Source organism: Mytilus californianus, unplaced genomic scaffold (assembly GCF_021869535.1).
Source record: "Mytilus californianus isolate M0D057914Y unplaced genomic scaffold, xbMytCali1.0.p SCAF_6, whole genome shotgun sequence".
Lineage (NCBI taxonomy): Eukaryota > Metazoa > Mollusca > Bivalvia > Mytilida > Mytilidae > Mytilus > Mytilus californianus.
In genome coordinates, this window is record NW_026262712.1 from 64048198 (window position 1) to 64064748 (window position 16551).

The following is a 16551-nucleotide window of genomic DNA, read 5'->3' on the forward strand; positions in this document are numbered from 1 at the left end:
CACCATATCTTATATTATATCTACATATGCTTTAACCAGTTTTCTTGCATGTCATAAATTTTATAAAATTTTTATCATGGGGTATAATATCAGGAGTGCTCAGGTGAAATTTAGTTAGATTTATGATTAAGTCACCTGAATCAAGCTCAGATCAATTCTATTTTAAGGGCATACATACAATACAGTTACAGGGGAGAAAATAAAGTTGCTTATGTAAAAATGTCATTTTTCATGAATGTGTTAGATATCTGGAAAGATTTTTTTCCATTGATCATTGGCTTGAAAACTAGTACATGGACCCCCTTTTTTTTTAAATAGCATTAGGTTTAATTATGTAGGAAGATAATTTGAACCATTTTTTATGAAAACATCACTGATGAATGTTTTTCTATAAAACAAATTTAGATCACAAGATATTTCAAAAGTTTTGAGAAAAAAATGCTTGTGTTTAACTTTTGAAACAAAAAAGTTAGACATTTCTGCCAAACGGATAGAAATGTAAAAAAAAACCACGGTATTTTGAGTAAATATCTGAAATTGCTACCCCATTTTATCTCTAAATGTATAACATGAAGGTATACTTTTGATTACATATTTAAGTTGATCAGTGAGGCCTCAATGGCCGAGAGGTATAAGTAGTCAAACTACTGTATCACTAGCCTTTCGACAACGAGGTTGTGAGTTTCAATCCTTCACCCAGCAGGTAAGCTCGACTCCAATCTCGATTGACTAGGATTGTTAGTTGTTCTATTGAAGGTCGTGGTTCTCTCTGAGGCATTCCAGTTTCCTCCAATAAAATCTGATCGCCACAAAATAGCACAATATAGCTGAAAGTGGCAAAAGCCACCAATCAATCAATCAATTAAATTGATCAGGGACATTTAAGGAAAAAAGCCGCATACACATAGTTTTAATAACTTAAAATGTTAGTTTCTATTTTTGCAAAACTATCACTATCAATATTTTGCATTTTTTTATTTCAGAATGCCATATTTACACAATTTTGAATAAATTTGTATGCCTTTACAAATATTATATAACCTATCTGCCTATATATTACATGTTTATCTCTATATATATGTCTGTCATATCTGTTTTTCATAAATTGGATTGTTATAAATTAGACTGTTAGTTTTCTTATTTGCATTGTTTCACATTTTATCATGTCAGGCCTATTATAGCTGACTATATGGTATGCCTTTTTCTCATTGTTGAAGACTGTATGGTGACCTTTAATTGCTTAAATCAATGTCATTTGAACAATGGTGGATAGTTGTCTCATTCGCAATCATACCACATTTCCTTATCTTTATATTACAAGGAACTATTATGCAGATTTAAAAATAAACTGAAATAAATATGGATATGTTTTTGACTTTTAATTATTATGAACTTTGGTATTATGAATGGCACAAAATGACAACTTTTTTTCTAATTTTGTATCATTGATGCTCAAAAACTGTCACACCAAAAAGTCTCAACTGTTCAAACGCAAAAACTGAGGTCCATTCACTGATCAAGTAAAATCTGTCTGGTGCACAGTTCATTTATATGTAATGAATTCAGTTTAAGTCCGATTAACCTTGATTAATGATGTCTTATGGACGGATATATCTTTTCTCACACACAATCTACACACCAAATATTGTTGATCTATCATATAAAGGTACTCAACAAACTTCACCAAGAAAACTTCTTTTGACCACCAGAGCTTGACATTTTGGACAATATGAATAGGATGTGGGGTTTTATCAAAGTGACATCATTTAACTACACAAAAAAAAGTTATAACAAAAATATCCAAGGATTAATAAACAGTCTTCAACAATAGACAAGTGTCTATACAAAACATCAAATTCTAAACTGCCCTAGAAAAGAAGTGAATAAATAAAACGGAGACATTCATATCAAATTTCCTAAAGGAAAAAAAAAATATTTGGTTAAAGAGAACCAGTGACATGGTTCATGACATGGACTGGGCACATAAACATGAATGATATATACCAAATTTTGTCAACCTATCATACAATGTTTGTAAGGAACAGCCTTTATCCTGAAAATAAACCTGACCACTGGATGGAAAATAAGGTTGTGACCATATGACATGTCCGACAGACATTTACTCCCACAACCAATCCCAATACCAAATATTGTTGACCCAACATGCATAGTCACTGAGGTAAAATTAGGGCTTGCTGTCATAAAAATCATCGTATTCAGCCTCAGAATTAAACCAATCAAAATGCTGATTCTGATGTTTCGAGCACAAATTTTGTACTGTGAGTACTGAGTAAAGTTTTATGAATGCACGCTCTAATCTGAAAAGTTGACTTGAACAGACTGTAGCATAAAATTGAGATAAAGAACAGTTTTTAAAGACCAAATTTGATGACCTATTACTTATAGTTGCTAAGGAACAGACCACATTCTGAAAATTTATAAATTGCTTCGCCGAGTGCAGCTGGATATGACCGCAGAGGTCCAACCCTGAACAGTTGGGGCAAAAATGGACACAATATTCGCGCTTGATACAGGTCTGAATTTGGATTGTATTAAATATTTGACACATAATAGGTTTATGACACAGATTAACTGTAGTCAAAGAACTTAGATTTGATAATATGATTTGAATTTATATTCATATTTTTGCTTTTGTGCAATACACTATGCTGTTGTGAATTGACCCCCCCCACCTAAAAAAAAAAAAAAAAATTGTCCCCCCTTTTTTTTTGCTTTTGTACAATACACTATGCTGTTGCGAATTGACCCCCCCCCCAAAAAAAAAAAAAAAAAAAAAAATTAAAAAAAATTTTACCCCCCCCCTTTTTTGCAAAAAAAAAAAGATTCCCCCCTCACAATTTCTTTGTTACGCCCCCTTTTTCCAAAAAAAAATTCTTTCCCTCAAGATATGGTCATAATCTCAATCAATTTCCAATGGAGTTTGCAACCATAATTACCTATTTAAATACATCATAAAAGTCTTTAAATAGAAAATGACATACATAATCATGGCTAAAATTAATATTCCTTAATCAGCATTTATAAATAGTAACTTCTAAAAATAAATTGACAGCTAATCACCTCAAGACAATACAACATTTCTTTATACATAATTTAAAAGCAGTGTAAGGGAGGTAATCCAAACATAACATTGTACTTTTTTAATTGTCCATTAACCAGGACACCCTTGTTTTTTCTCACTTTTTTGCCCCTAATTCCAAATGGTTTGAGCCATAACCCCCCAAAGCAAATCCTAACCATCCCTTTGTGGTATGGAAACTTGTGGTATAATTTCAGAGAGATCCATACACCATTCCAAAAGTTATTGTCTGGAAACTAGAAAAATGCTTATTTGGGCCCCTTTTTGGCCCCTTATTCCTAAACTGTTAGGACTATAACCCCCAAATTTCAATCCCAACCTTCCTTTTGTGGTTATAAACCTTGTGTTTAAATTTCATAGATTTCTATTTACATTTCCTAAAGTTATTGTCTTGAAACCAATTGTCTTCGGACAACGCTGACGACGACGACGACGTGATACCAATATACGACAGCAAAATTTTTTGCGGTGGTATAAAAATGACAATATAATCATAAAAAAGGGTCACGGTTAAGTGACAATGACTCATCATGATCAACATCCATACAAATTTCAGTCAATGAAAATGGGAACAAGATATTGGGGTCATTTTCCAAATTGTTGATATCGCAATAAACAAAAGCCCTAAAATTAATGCATAAGTCTCTCCTACAAAAAATTTCACTGTCATGACTGTAAAATTTTATAACAAAAACAACTACAGCCTCCAGGGATAATCATTTACCTCAGGCAGACTTATCATCATCTGGTGCAATTCTATCATAAAGGATCTAGGGATTGCAAAGATTAAAGTTACAGGATTTCAATGGAAAAAATTCTTGTAGTAATTTTTTATATGGATCATTTTATTCATTCAATTATACAGCAAAGAAACAGTAGTTCATTTGCTATCCTAATTGAAGTACAATTGTAAACACGTCGAGATGTCTTGCCTTCTTTACTGATGATGATTCAATTGTATGTTAAAAGTCTTTGAATTCAAGGTTTTACTACAGATATCACGTAAATTTATCATTATCAATGAAAATGTGGCCAATTTTCAGATGAACTCTGCCAGATGGATATATGTGCCAGGGGCGTAGCTAGGTATCCAATGAACTGTAGGCACAAATTCCAGCAGGTCCAGGGCAGAATATGCATTGCCCAGCGTGTGGATCAGCATAGCCCTTTATTAAGCATCACAACCTGTTCAGTATTTTCATATCTATTCCTTTCTGATTGAGGATAATTGATATATACATCAATTGATAGTATATATTGACAATCCTACATTTAAAAGAAACCTTAACTGTTAGAGCTAGTTGAATAATTGATTGCTTGCTAAACGTCCAGTGGCAAATAGTTCATGCATGTTCAGGACAAAACCAAATTTACAATAAATACAACAGGTAGCTAGATCCTGTAATAGGGGTCGTCCAGGACAAAGGTCTGGAAATTTGTAATTGCCATGCATTCGAAAATTAGGGTTTATTGGGTAGGAACAGAAATTTTGCCTTTCAGTAGACCACCTACAAACCCCTCAAAGAGTTGTTGCAAGTTTCTTAATGTGTAGAGAGCGTGGCATTCTCTCAACACTAGGCATAGGATTTAACGTCCCCATTCTGACCAGACATGACTGCGTATTTATACATCCTGCACAGCCAAATGGACGCCCAACTTTGGCAAGGGTTTTATTGTAGGTCGGATGAAGACCAAGTGGAAAGTAGTTGAAAGCCAACCATAACTAATTAAAAAAAATCATGTGTCTAAGTTGAGATTCATTCAAGTATTTGTTGATAGAAGTGAAATGATCTGAACCACATTTCTATTTTATAGTTTCTATATAAGGGGGAATATAATGACATACAATTATATGCAATACTCCATTCACTAAGGATGATGGACTAGTGTACACATGACATTCGATAATTAAAGAGTTTTGACGACTTCACTGGCGTGCATCTACAGATAACGTTGTTTATAATTTTTTTAATAAAAAAAAAATATTTATGAAAAAATTATGTGTAGGCACGTGCCTAAAGTGCTTAACGGCAGCTACGCCCCTGTGTGCACCTTTCTATAATTCCATACACAAAATATAATTGACCTATTACTTAAAGTATCTGAGAAACAAGAGTCACCACAAAACCTTATATTAATCAATGAACCATGAAATTCACCCAAGGACAAATGAACCCTGTCAGATGGACATGTTAATCTTACAATCATTAAATACATCAAATATAGATGACCTACTGCTTATAGCATATGACAAATGAACCTTATCTGGAAAACTTAACATTAACTAATGAACCTTGAAAATGAGGGCAAGTTCAGATGAATCCTACATCTTACAAAGATTTCATACACCAAACATTTATCGAAATGATCAAAGAAAGTTATATCAATAATGAGTAGAACATTTACTACAAGAATCACAGAACCTTAACATTATCATTGATCCATGTAAATGAGGTCAAATTCCAATTGCATAATGTATCTGATAAATGGAAATTACGATATAAAACTTATCAATGGCCAATGAACCAAGAAAATGAGGTTAAAGGCAAATGAACCATATCAAATATTTTGGTTTATTTGGCACCTAAGAAGGAAGCGCTAAAGTTAATTACATCATTATAAAACATTTGTCAAAATGATCAAAGAAAGTTATGTTAATAATGAGTAGACAGAAAACCTTAACAATAACATTGATCCATGAAAATGAGGTAAAAGTCAGATGAACCCTGCAAGACAGTCATGTCCATCTTACAATCATACCATACACCAAATATGGTTAGCCTATTGCTTATAGTATCTGAGAACAGACCTACGGGTAATTACGAAAATTTAACAATTTTGACCAATAAACCATAAAAATGAGGACAAGGTCAGATGAACCCTGCAACACAGCATGTACACCATGCAATCATTTAATACACCAAATATAGTTGACCTATTGCTATATAGTATCTGAGAAACAGACATAACCATGAAAACTTAACCTTGATCACTGATCTATGAAATGAGGTCAGGTCAGGTGAACCCTGTCTGACAGGCTAGTAGACCTTACAAGGAACCCATATACCAAATATAGTTATCCTATTACTCATAATAAGTAAGTATTTCACATTTTTTTCAAGCAGTCGCTGATCCATGAAAATTAATGAAATCAAGGACATTGGACATATGACAGACGGAAACAAAGCAACAAAAGGCATCTGCATACAAGGTATGAAGCATCAGGTCTTCTACCTCCTGAAATATGAACTTTATACAAATAGTTTACGCTGCCACTGCCGGATGGTAATATCTATGTCTCGCATAACGTAACTTTCTTCGCAGGCCACAATACACAACAATATTTGGTGTTTGGAATGATTGTAAGCTGTATATGTCTTTTGGCTAATGCTTTAAACAATACAGAATCAGAGAAATGGACATGACGAAAAAACTTAACATTGACCAATACCCAAACCATATAAATGAGTTCAAGGTCATGTGAACCCTGCTGGATAGACATAACACCTTGAAATCATTCTACACACCAAATATAGTCAATCTATTGCTTATAGTATCTTAGAAATGAACCTAACCATTAAAAATTAAATTGTTCATGCAGCTTTAAGTTATTCAAATTTTATAAAATTCCAAAAACAAAGTTTGGATTTTATCAATAAGGCACGCTATACATTTGGAAAATTTACATTTTACCATGAAATTTATCTTATTTTTTAACAGTTACACTGTGATTATATACCTTTTCTGCTATATATCATAACCTCATACTTTGGGCAGATTTTCCATAGTTACTTAATATCTATTTCTATTGACAACATCATCAGTAATTGCGTAAATATTAAACTGAAATAATATTTTGATTGTTTAAACATCAATAACCTTTAAATATTACATTGCATTCCATACAAATGGTTGTTTTCCTTAATTGGTTTATTCTGGTAGAATACAATGTACAACCTAAAAATTCAGTGACAGATTGAAAGATTTTGTCATGTGACATCTGTTGGTCCAAACAGCCTCATATTTTACTTATTAATTTCAACATGCTGCAGTTTTAGTTGAATAATATAACAGGAGCTATTTCTCAAATATCTTAATGTTTTAGAAGACGAATGAGAACTATGTGAAATATATTTTTCATTTAAAATGGCTACCCCAAGTTCAGTAAGACGTTCCCAGAGTATAAAACAATGTGAAGTGTGCGAAACAAATGCAAAAATTACAGTGAAATGCATTGATTGTGACCTATTTATGTGTGAATCATGTAAAAGGAATCATTCAAAATATAAAGATGCAGAAATTCATAATCTTGTAAATACAAAGGATATTACTCTAGATGAAGAAAACAAAAATGAGCAAGGCAAATTCAATGCAGTCAGATGTACCAGCCACACAGATCAAATATGTTTTATGTACTGCAGCACATGTAATAAACTGGTCTGTCCAATATGCATTCAATCCAATCACCAGAAACATGAGTTAAAAACCATAGAATGTGGCTGCACTGACCGGTTGAATGAAATATTTAAATTTCATGAAGAAGTTTCTACTGAAACCATTTTATATCTTCGGAAACTTGACAAACTGGAAAAAGTCGATAATCTACAATATAAAGAGATACTACATCGAATTGAAATGGATAAAAAAGTAGCAGTGGAAAAAGTAGAACAAACATATAACGATGAAAAAAACAAGTTGAAAAGACAAAGGAAATTAGTTTCAAGTCTTTTTACCTCTAGGAAAGACAAAATTGACAAGCAGCAAGCAAATATTGACCAGGTAAAGAAGCAACTTAACAGTACTGCTCAAAGTAAGGACACCACAAAAATTGTTGAAAAAACAGAAGAATTTGAAAGACAACTTAAAGAGGTAAGGGATTCCTTTCATTCAAATCGCTACAATTCAAAAACACTGCGGTATACACCAGGAATAGTGTTTGGAATGGAACCAAATACAACTACCAATGAAATTGACATTACAATTCAACAAGCATTTAATGCAGATTTTGGCATAAAGGACTTTAAAATTGACAAAAGCAAAACAATATGGACATCAAACATTGATAGTATCAACCAAGTTGAGGCTAAACATGGTGTTGAAAAGTTAAACATCACTAAAAGATCCTCAAGTTCAGCAGACATAGGAGAAATTGGGCCAATTGAAGTAACTAACACAAATGATCTGGTGTTTATAACTTCTACAGGTATCTACAGTTTGAATAAAAAAGATGAAAAAATTACGAAAATAGTTGATTCAACCAAATATAAGCAGAATTCACTGCATATTTCCAAGGAAAATCAATTATTTATTGGAATGAGCTTTGATGATGTTGAAAACACTACTGACAAAGCAATCATAGAAGTCTGCACCTTGGAAGGGAAAAGATTACCAGCAAAAACCATTTTCAATACAGGAAATAAATTTCTAACCAATGGCTCTGTTACTGGTTGCGCTACCTTCAACAATGAAAATAAAACTTTTACAGGGAAAGAAAACTCAAATGAAGGAACAATATGTTACATTGATTACAACTGTAAAGATGATTCTAACTGCGGAAGACTTATTAAACTTACCGTAATTTGAATCGTGAAATTCAATGGGAATACAGAGGAAATACAATTATAAATAGTGAAAAGAATCCATTTAATCCCTGTTCAATGGTGGTAACAGAGCAAGACAATATTGTTGTTGCAGACTTTAAAGGCAGTTCCCTACACATTATTCAGCCTAATGGACTTTTACTGGCCATAGTGGATTTGACCTTTGTAGACCTAGGGTTACAAGGACAAGACCTGATGACATTGGATGGAGATGGGCACCTGTGGATAACGACTTGTACAGACACAAAGAAAGGAAAATTATATGAACTGAAATTTTCAGGTTTTTGAATTTTACTGATTAGGTTTGGAAGGTTAAAAATAAGCATTTGAAATTTCATGGTATGTATAAATGACTTTTGAACTTTTCAAAAGAATAAGAATAAATTAACAAATTAAATTTGAATTAACAAATTACAACAAATATATGTGCACTGGTAAATATATTTCTGCATTATCAGCAAACCATTTCCTTAAATTTGCTGTTTTAAATCCTAATATATTAGCTGTCTTCATGATTAACTACAAGCCCTATGTCCCTGGACAGTAACCATTTACTGAAAAGAGGAAACGCAAGTCATATGAATTTAACGAAATTTTTATGCAAGACTTATTTTCAACCTTCTAAGTGAAAAAGTTTTTCACAAAGACTGAATACATGCAGACATGAGGATTCCTATATACCCCCAGCTCAACAAGGTCAAATCATTCATGCAAGACACAATTTTTCTGAACATGAGTCATCTATAAAACAAAATGTAAATTATCTATCCATCCTCCATTTTCAAATATGCATCTATATATAAATAGTTAATGATACATTTGTATAGCCAACTTTGGATTACAACAAAGAAAAAATATTTGGAGTTATGTCTTAACTTCTCAACTACAGACTTGTTTATATGTGGTCAATCATGTTAACTATACCTTATGCTAAAAAACATGAATTTAAAACTCTTCTTCAATAGTTGTCTGTCATACATGGTTTTCCAATGAAAAATATAAAAAAATATATAATTAAGCAGATCAGTATTACGAAAGGCTCTGGTTTAAAAACTGAATTGTCCATTTTTTTCTTTTGATTTTCAGTTTCACATAGTATTTCTATACTAAAATTTAAAGAAGATTTTATGTTCCCGTTTGTTAATTTTCTGCATTCCAACTCATTGCCTGTGCCAGTGTCAGTAGTGATGTTTTAGATTTCAATAAATGTGGCTGAAGTCCTTTTGCGCCAAATGTTATTTTGAGATATTTTTCAAAGGTATGAATTGCGTCTATATACAGAATTCATTTGAGCCTATTTACCTGTAAACATATTTATTGTACATAATCCTTAATAAATTTAGGTACTTTAAAAAGAATAATTTATGGAATATTAATGTGACTATTGTTGTATAAAAAAATTAAATGAAATGTGAGTATTAAATCGCATAAAACATGAATAAATAGTTTATTGAATTGCTCTTATTGATTTGCACTAACTAAAATGTATTCATTGCAGCCATCCATGTTTGTATTTTTGGACAACATTGTGAAATTTCAAGCCACAAGCTACAAAAAAGGAAACCATCATTGAAAAGAATCAGAATTATAAGAGAGGAGAACTCAGTAGTAGAGATTATGTTTTGTGTCATTCATTCCAAATTCCAGTATTTAATATAATTACGTTGTCTGACGGTTTAAAGTTTTACGTTTTAAAATATGTGCTATATAACATGACTTAAATGTCTTTAACTCAGCCATTGTAAAAATCCCAAGCCAAGATAAAGAAGACGGTAAGTTTTTTTTAGCAATTGTATACTTTATTTTTTGCCCAAGTGATACTAAATATTTTGAAAACTAGTGGCATAAACTTAACATTGGCACAAATGAGTTGTGGAGCAAATTTTTCTCACATGTAACCTAGTATAATTGGTAGATTATTAAGTCATGGATTTTGTTACCAGAAATTTCTTAAAACCTTTACTAAATTCTTTCATACATACAAATTTTTGGTTTGGAATTTTGGCTGAACATGTAGTAGAAATCTTATTACCAGCAGGATACCAAACCTTTATTTTTCACTGTGATGTAGTTTACAGAGCTGGTAATTTAAGAAACAATCTATATTAACTTGTTGGTCCTGTGAGTAAACTTAGTCTTAAAAATTATCAATCTAACATTGTAGTAAGACCTTTGAATATTGTTGTTAAAAGTATTAACATTTATTTCATATATAAATTTTTGAAAAATACTTATTACATGTATAACTAAACCTTGGACTAATACATGAATTATAATGTCCCAGCCTAAACATGTATTTCTATCCAGCTATTAATCTTTAGGGTACTACATCCTGTTGATGCTGACTTTGTGTTATTTAACAAGTCATAATTTTTTAGACTTCTTATGACATCTTTTCATTTTAAAATATCTAGAAGTGAATTAATTGACACTTTAGTCTGGGATATGGTATAATTTGTTACTTATAATTGGGCTTTGAATCAGCAATCAGTCATTGTTAGTATTCTTAATCTTAGATCCTTACTAAGTCATTTGTGTGCATGTTTGATTTTTGTGCTAAGTACCAGTGTGATTAGTCAAGCCTTTTCAAATTGATTTTTACAGTTTCTTTTGTTGTGCTTTAAACTACTGTCCCAGGTTAGGGGAGGGTTAAGCACTCATACTATTTTTAACCATGCCTTATTCTTTAATTGTATTTCCCAAGCCTGGAGCCTGCAATCTAGTAAATATCATTGGTTGTTGTCTACCATAATGATTTTCTTTAAGTTTGTTGTTTTTAATAGTATAAATCAGACTTTTCATACCACATCTCTTTATCTTTATAATGTTTAAACCTGTTACATCTTTTTAAGCCTCAAGTCTAGTGGTTGTCAGTGGTTGCTGTCTAAAACAATTGTTTATTATTAGCTTAAATAAGGCTGTTGGTTTTTTCTATTGAATTGTTTCCATTTTGGTATCCCAAGGCTTTTTATATAGCTTACTATATGGAATGGGTTTTGCACATCTTTGAAAGCTGTATTTACATCTTTGTCCTTTGGTCTTTAGTGGATAACTGTCTTATTTAAGAAATAATTCATGGGGGCTTGAATTTGTACTGATTTTACCACAGGTTGGCCATTTATGCTTAATATTTTACCACGAGCAATAACGAGGTGTAAAATATCGGCATAAAGGGCAAACCCATGGTAAAATCAGTATGAATTCAAGCCTTCATGACTTTCTATTCTAATAGGACAAATACGACAATTCTTTTGAATCAAAGTGCTCTAGGTGAAGGCAAATATTTGCTGTTCCCGTTATTACAGACAATTAATATTGACATAAAAGACAAAGAATATTGAATAAGTAACATGCTGAAATGATTTACAATAACATACTTAGACAGGTTCTGAGGACGTTAAATGATTATCTTACTTTTATTGAAGAAAATTGGCTTTCAACAAATTTTTATCATGGTTTGCTTATGTTTCCGTGTTTTGATGACTTTCAGTTTCACATCCGTGCATTTTCCTGTAGATTGTTTATATTCTTACATCATCGTACAATGATGTCATTTACACCGACTGACCTCGGGTAATTCATTCATAAAAAGCATACAATGTGGGAGTATGATGAGAACAGCCCCAACAAATCATGACGTTGCCGATAAGCTGACATACAATTTATTCATATTTTCCCACTGGTGTGCACTTGAATTGTTGAGGAAAGTCAGGTTAACATTACCCATTTGTTTCTGATGCATCTTCTAGTAACATTATATATACTGTTTCAATATAATTTTTGTTTTTTAAAGAAAAATATAAAAAAAAACACCTTAGTTACATTGATTTAAATAAACTAGAATTTTTTTAAATACAGCAAATTCAGAAATTGTCTATTATTGCAATTGTTTAACACTGTACAAATATGTGAGATTATTTTTTTACAATTTCAGAAATTGCTGCTTTCAAGCGAAGTTATGCTACATTAACTTTAAATATGAGTTTCTAGTTTTTGCAAAGCATCCCCTATCACAATTTTTGCAACAACAAAATAATTTCTGAATTTGAAATAGTATAACATTTTTCATATTTCAGAATGCCACATTTACCCAATTTTAAATTAAGTTTTTAAATCATTACAAATATCTTATAACCTATATGTTTTATTTGTACATGTTTAAACTGATTTATCATGTGGATTTAAAAATTAAACTGAAAAATGTATGTTTTTGACTTTTAGTTATTATGAACTTTGGTATCATGAATGACGCAAAAGCTGACACAAAAAATGTGTCTGCTACTTCAATTTATTTTAATATTTTTCACTGGCAAAACAACTCTTAAACTTAAGTCAACTCATTGATCAAGTTAAAATCTGTCTAGTGCACAGTTCATCTATATTTAATGAATTCAGATAAAACATGATTAATCTATCATATTAAAATCAGAAGATGTGGTATGATTGCCAATGACACAACTCTCCACCAGAGAACAAATGACACAGAAGTTAACAACTATAGGTCACCGTATGGCCTTCAACAATAAGCAAAACCCATACCGCATAGTGTCAGCTATAAAAGGCCCCAAAGTCTTATGGATATATCTTCTTCAAGCTACTTAACAGATTTAAAAATTCACCTGACAACCAGAGCTTTACTTTGACCAATAAACCATAAACATGGAATTAAGGTCAGAAGAACCCTGCCAAACAGACATGTACACCTTACAATCATTTCATACACTATATATGGTTTACCTTCTGCTTAAAGCATCCGAGCAAAGGACATAATCTTGAACTTAGTATTGACCAATGAAATATGAAAATGAGGTCAAGGTCAGATGAACGCTACCAGATGAACATATATACACCTTCCAATCATTCCATACACCAAATATAGTTTGCCTTCTAATAGTATCTGGGAAATCGACCTAATCAGGAAAACTTACCCTTAACCAATAAACCATTAAAATAAGGTCAAGGTCAAATGAACCATGCCAGACAGACATGTACACCTTACAATTATTCCAAATATCAAATACCGTTAATTGGGATATGAAAGTGACAAAATTAAATACACCAAAATAAAACATTTTGGAAAACTTGATATTTTCCAACAAACCATAAAATCAGGTGAAGGTCACATAGACCCTGACAGACAGACATATTCATCTTACAATCAGTAAATACAACAAATATAAGTCAACTCTATTTGGTGTATGGAATGATTGTGAGATGTACATGTCTTTCGGCTATTACTATAAATATAAATACTGAATAAGAGAAATGAACATAACTACAAAAAAAATAAATTTACCAATACATGAACCATGTAAATGAGTTCAAGGTTATGTGAATCCTGCTGGACAGACATAACACCTTACAATCATTCTTTACACCAAATATAGTTTATTTATTGCTTATAGCATCTGAGAAATGGATCTAACCATTGAAGACTTTACATTCACCAATGAACCATGAAAATAAGGTCAAGGACAAAATTAACCATATCAGACAGACGTGAACACCTATCAATCATTCCATACACTACCTATATAGTTGTAGTACTATTCATTGTTTCTGACAAATGAACCTGACTAACAAAATTTAACAATGACCAATAACCCATGAGATTGAAGTCAAAGTAAAACGAACCATGCCACATGGTCATGCCCACTTAACATTCTTTCCACAGACAAAATATAGTTGACTATTGAGACCTTGCAACATAGGAAAATCATATGTAGTCTCTTAATCATGAAAATGATGTCAAGGACTACAGACATATATGTCTTATGCTTTTTGTGATTTTTTTTTTATCTTTATTGGTTTTTTTAATAGAAGAGGATTTAAAAAACATTTTTAAGACAGAGAACAGATTTCAAATGATAAGTGATAAAAAAGCACAATTGGTTTGTATCTGGCAAGCAGAAAAAAATACTATGTATTGGTGTACATCCTTATCTCTTGGTCTGTTTTCTTGAGTGGTTATTTGCCTAATTGGCAATATCATGCATCTCTTATTTTTATACTGCTTGTTACATATGCCTAGCAAACTGAAAGTCTTTTTTTAGAATGCAGAAATAAATACATCTTACAAAATGAACCCTTAATAGAATACATGTATCATTAAACATCCTTGTATTACCTACAATTTAGACAAAAAGTTAGAATATGATTTTTGTTTGTTTTAAACATATAGAAAAACAGAATTTTGATAAAATATTTCCCTATCAGCAGTCAGTTTCATTTAATTTTGTCAAAATGAACACAAAAACATTGCTGATGTATAATTGGCTGACGTTAAATCTCATTTGAATCCGTATTCATGAAACCTTCAATTTGACCCTTAGCTGGAGAAGCATGTTAAAGGGGCATTAGCTACAAGATATAAAACAAAATAAAATATGATTTTTTTTGTTCAATCTTTAATGAAAGTAAAATAGTGAAATTATAATTCCCTTTTACTGGCCAGTTTGGTTCAATTTTGTCAAAATAAAGGAAGAAACATCGTTGATAAATTATTCACTTGCAAGTGAATAATTCGAACTCATTGAATCCATATTCATGCGACCTTCAATTTAATCCCTAAGCTAGTTGGGTTACACATGAATTAGACGTGCCCAGTTATTAAAAGGAGAAGAACGTCAACATTGAAAATGAAACAAGGGTAAACCATTTGATTGACTGATTCGATCCACAAAAACTCATTCTTATATAGGTAAAAATGCTTATTAACATATATTTGTAACCTATAATATTAAATCAAACAGACCTAGAAAAATCCAATTGCACGTGTTTGCTATCTATTTATATCTATATTTATGTTTACATGAGCATCAGCAGTCTTTGGAGGTCACCTCGATGGTTAATTAGATGGCGTCTAGACTAGAATATACAGGAAATGCTGATACATATTATCGAGCCAATGCATTGTAAATTGTTTATTTTAGACTTTTTATAACTTGGATGTATGTTTTAGTACCGGTATGTTATAAATCAAATATGAGAATTTGAGTCAAATCAGTGAACATGAATTTGACAGCTAATGCCCCTTTAAGTTTTTAAAAAGAAAAGAATGTCAAAATTGAAAAGTGAAACAAGGTAGCCACCACAAAGAACCCATTCACTGACTGAATCAACCCTTCTTGTACAGGTAAAAATGATGATTTACCTATTTTCAAATCTATGACATGAAGTCAGACAGACCTAGAAACATGGTAATTAAACAATTGAACATTCTTGTCTTTGAATTAAATTTAAATCTATATTGAGTCAAAGGTCAAGAGCATTCTTCGGAGGTCATCTCAATGGTTAAATAGATGGAGTCTAGTCTAAAATACACACAAAATGTGAAAATTTGATTCAAATCAGGGAACATGAATAATCTTGGCAGCCCTTTACATCTAAAATTGTGCATAGTTTACCTTAAAAATCCTGATTTTATTGATTGCCAAAAGTTTCTTTAAATCTTTTAAAATCTATAAAATATATAGATCTGTGTTTAATTGAATATCTTACTATCAAGTCTGTGAGATAGTCTTTATCTGGGTCACTTCCATGAGCTTCCTTTGTACCGTTTACTGATAAATGGTAATTATAATATCTGGAATTTCCAACCTGAAAAAAGATATGTCTATTTTCACAGTATGAATATAAATAGCAGATCAAGTACCTACTCCTGTAAGATATTTTAAGCAGATGGGTCATATGCCTATCGAGCCTCAATGTGAGGAACACAAATATGATTGTAAACAATTAATCTTTCTGTTGTGATATTAGACATGTTGCTATTTCATGAATTGACTGAACTATTTGCTCTGTTTTCAAGTGCAAAGGACCATAGAACAAAGATGCTAAAACTATAGGTGT

At 31.6% G+C, this 16551-nt stretch overlaps 1 protein-coding gene across 1 annotated transcript in view; it reads right to left on the reverse strand.

The window, feature by feature from the left end:
* Positions 1–16551, reverse strand: part of LOC127704720 (N-acetylglucosamine-6-sulfatase-like) — a 59173-nt gene that overhangs the window by 36572 nt on the left and 6050 nt on the right. Inside the window, exon 5 of the mRNA XM_052208919.1 lies at positions 16201–16299. Within this exon, the coding sequence (XP_052064879.1) occupies positions 16201–16299 (99 nt within the window). The remainder of the gene's footprint in view (positions 1–16200; positions 16300–16551) is intronic.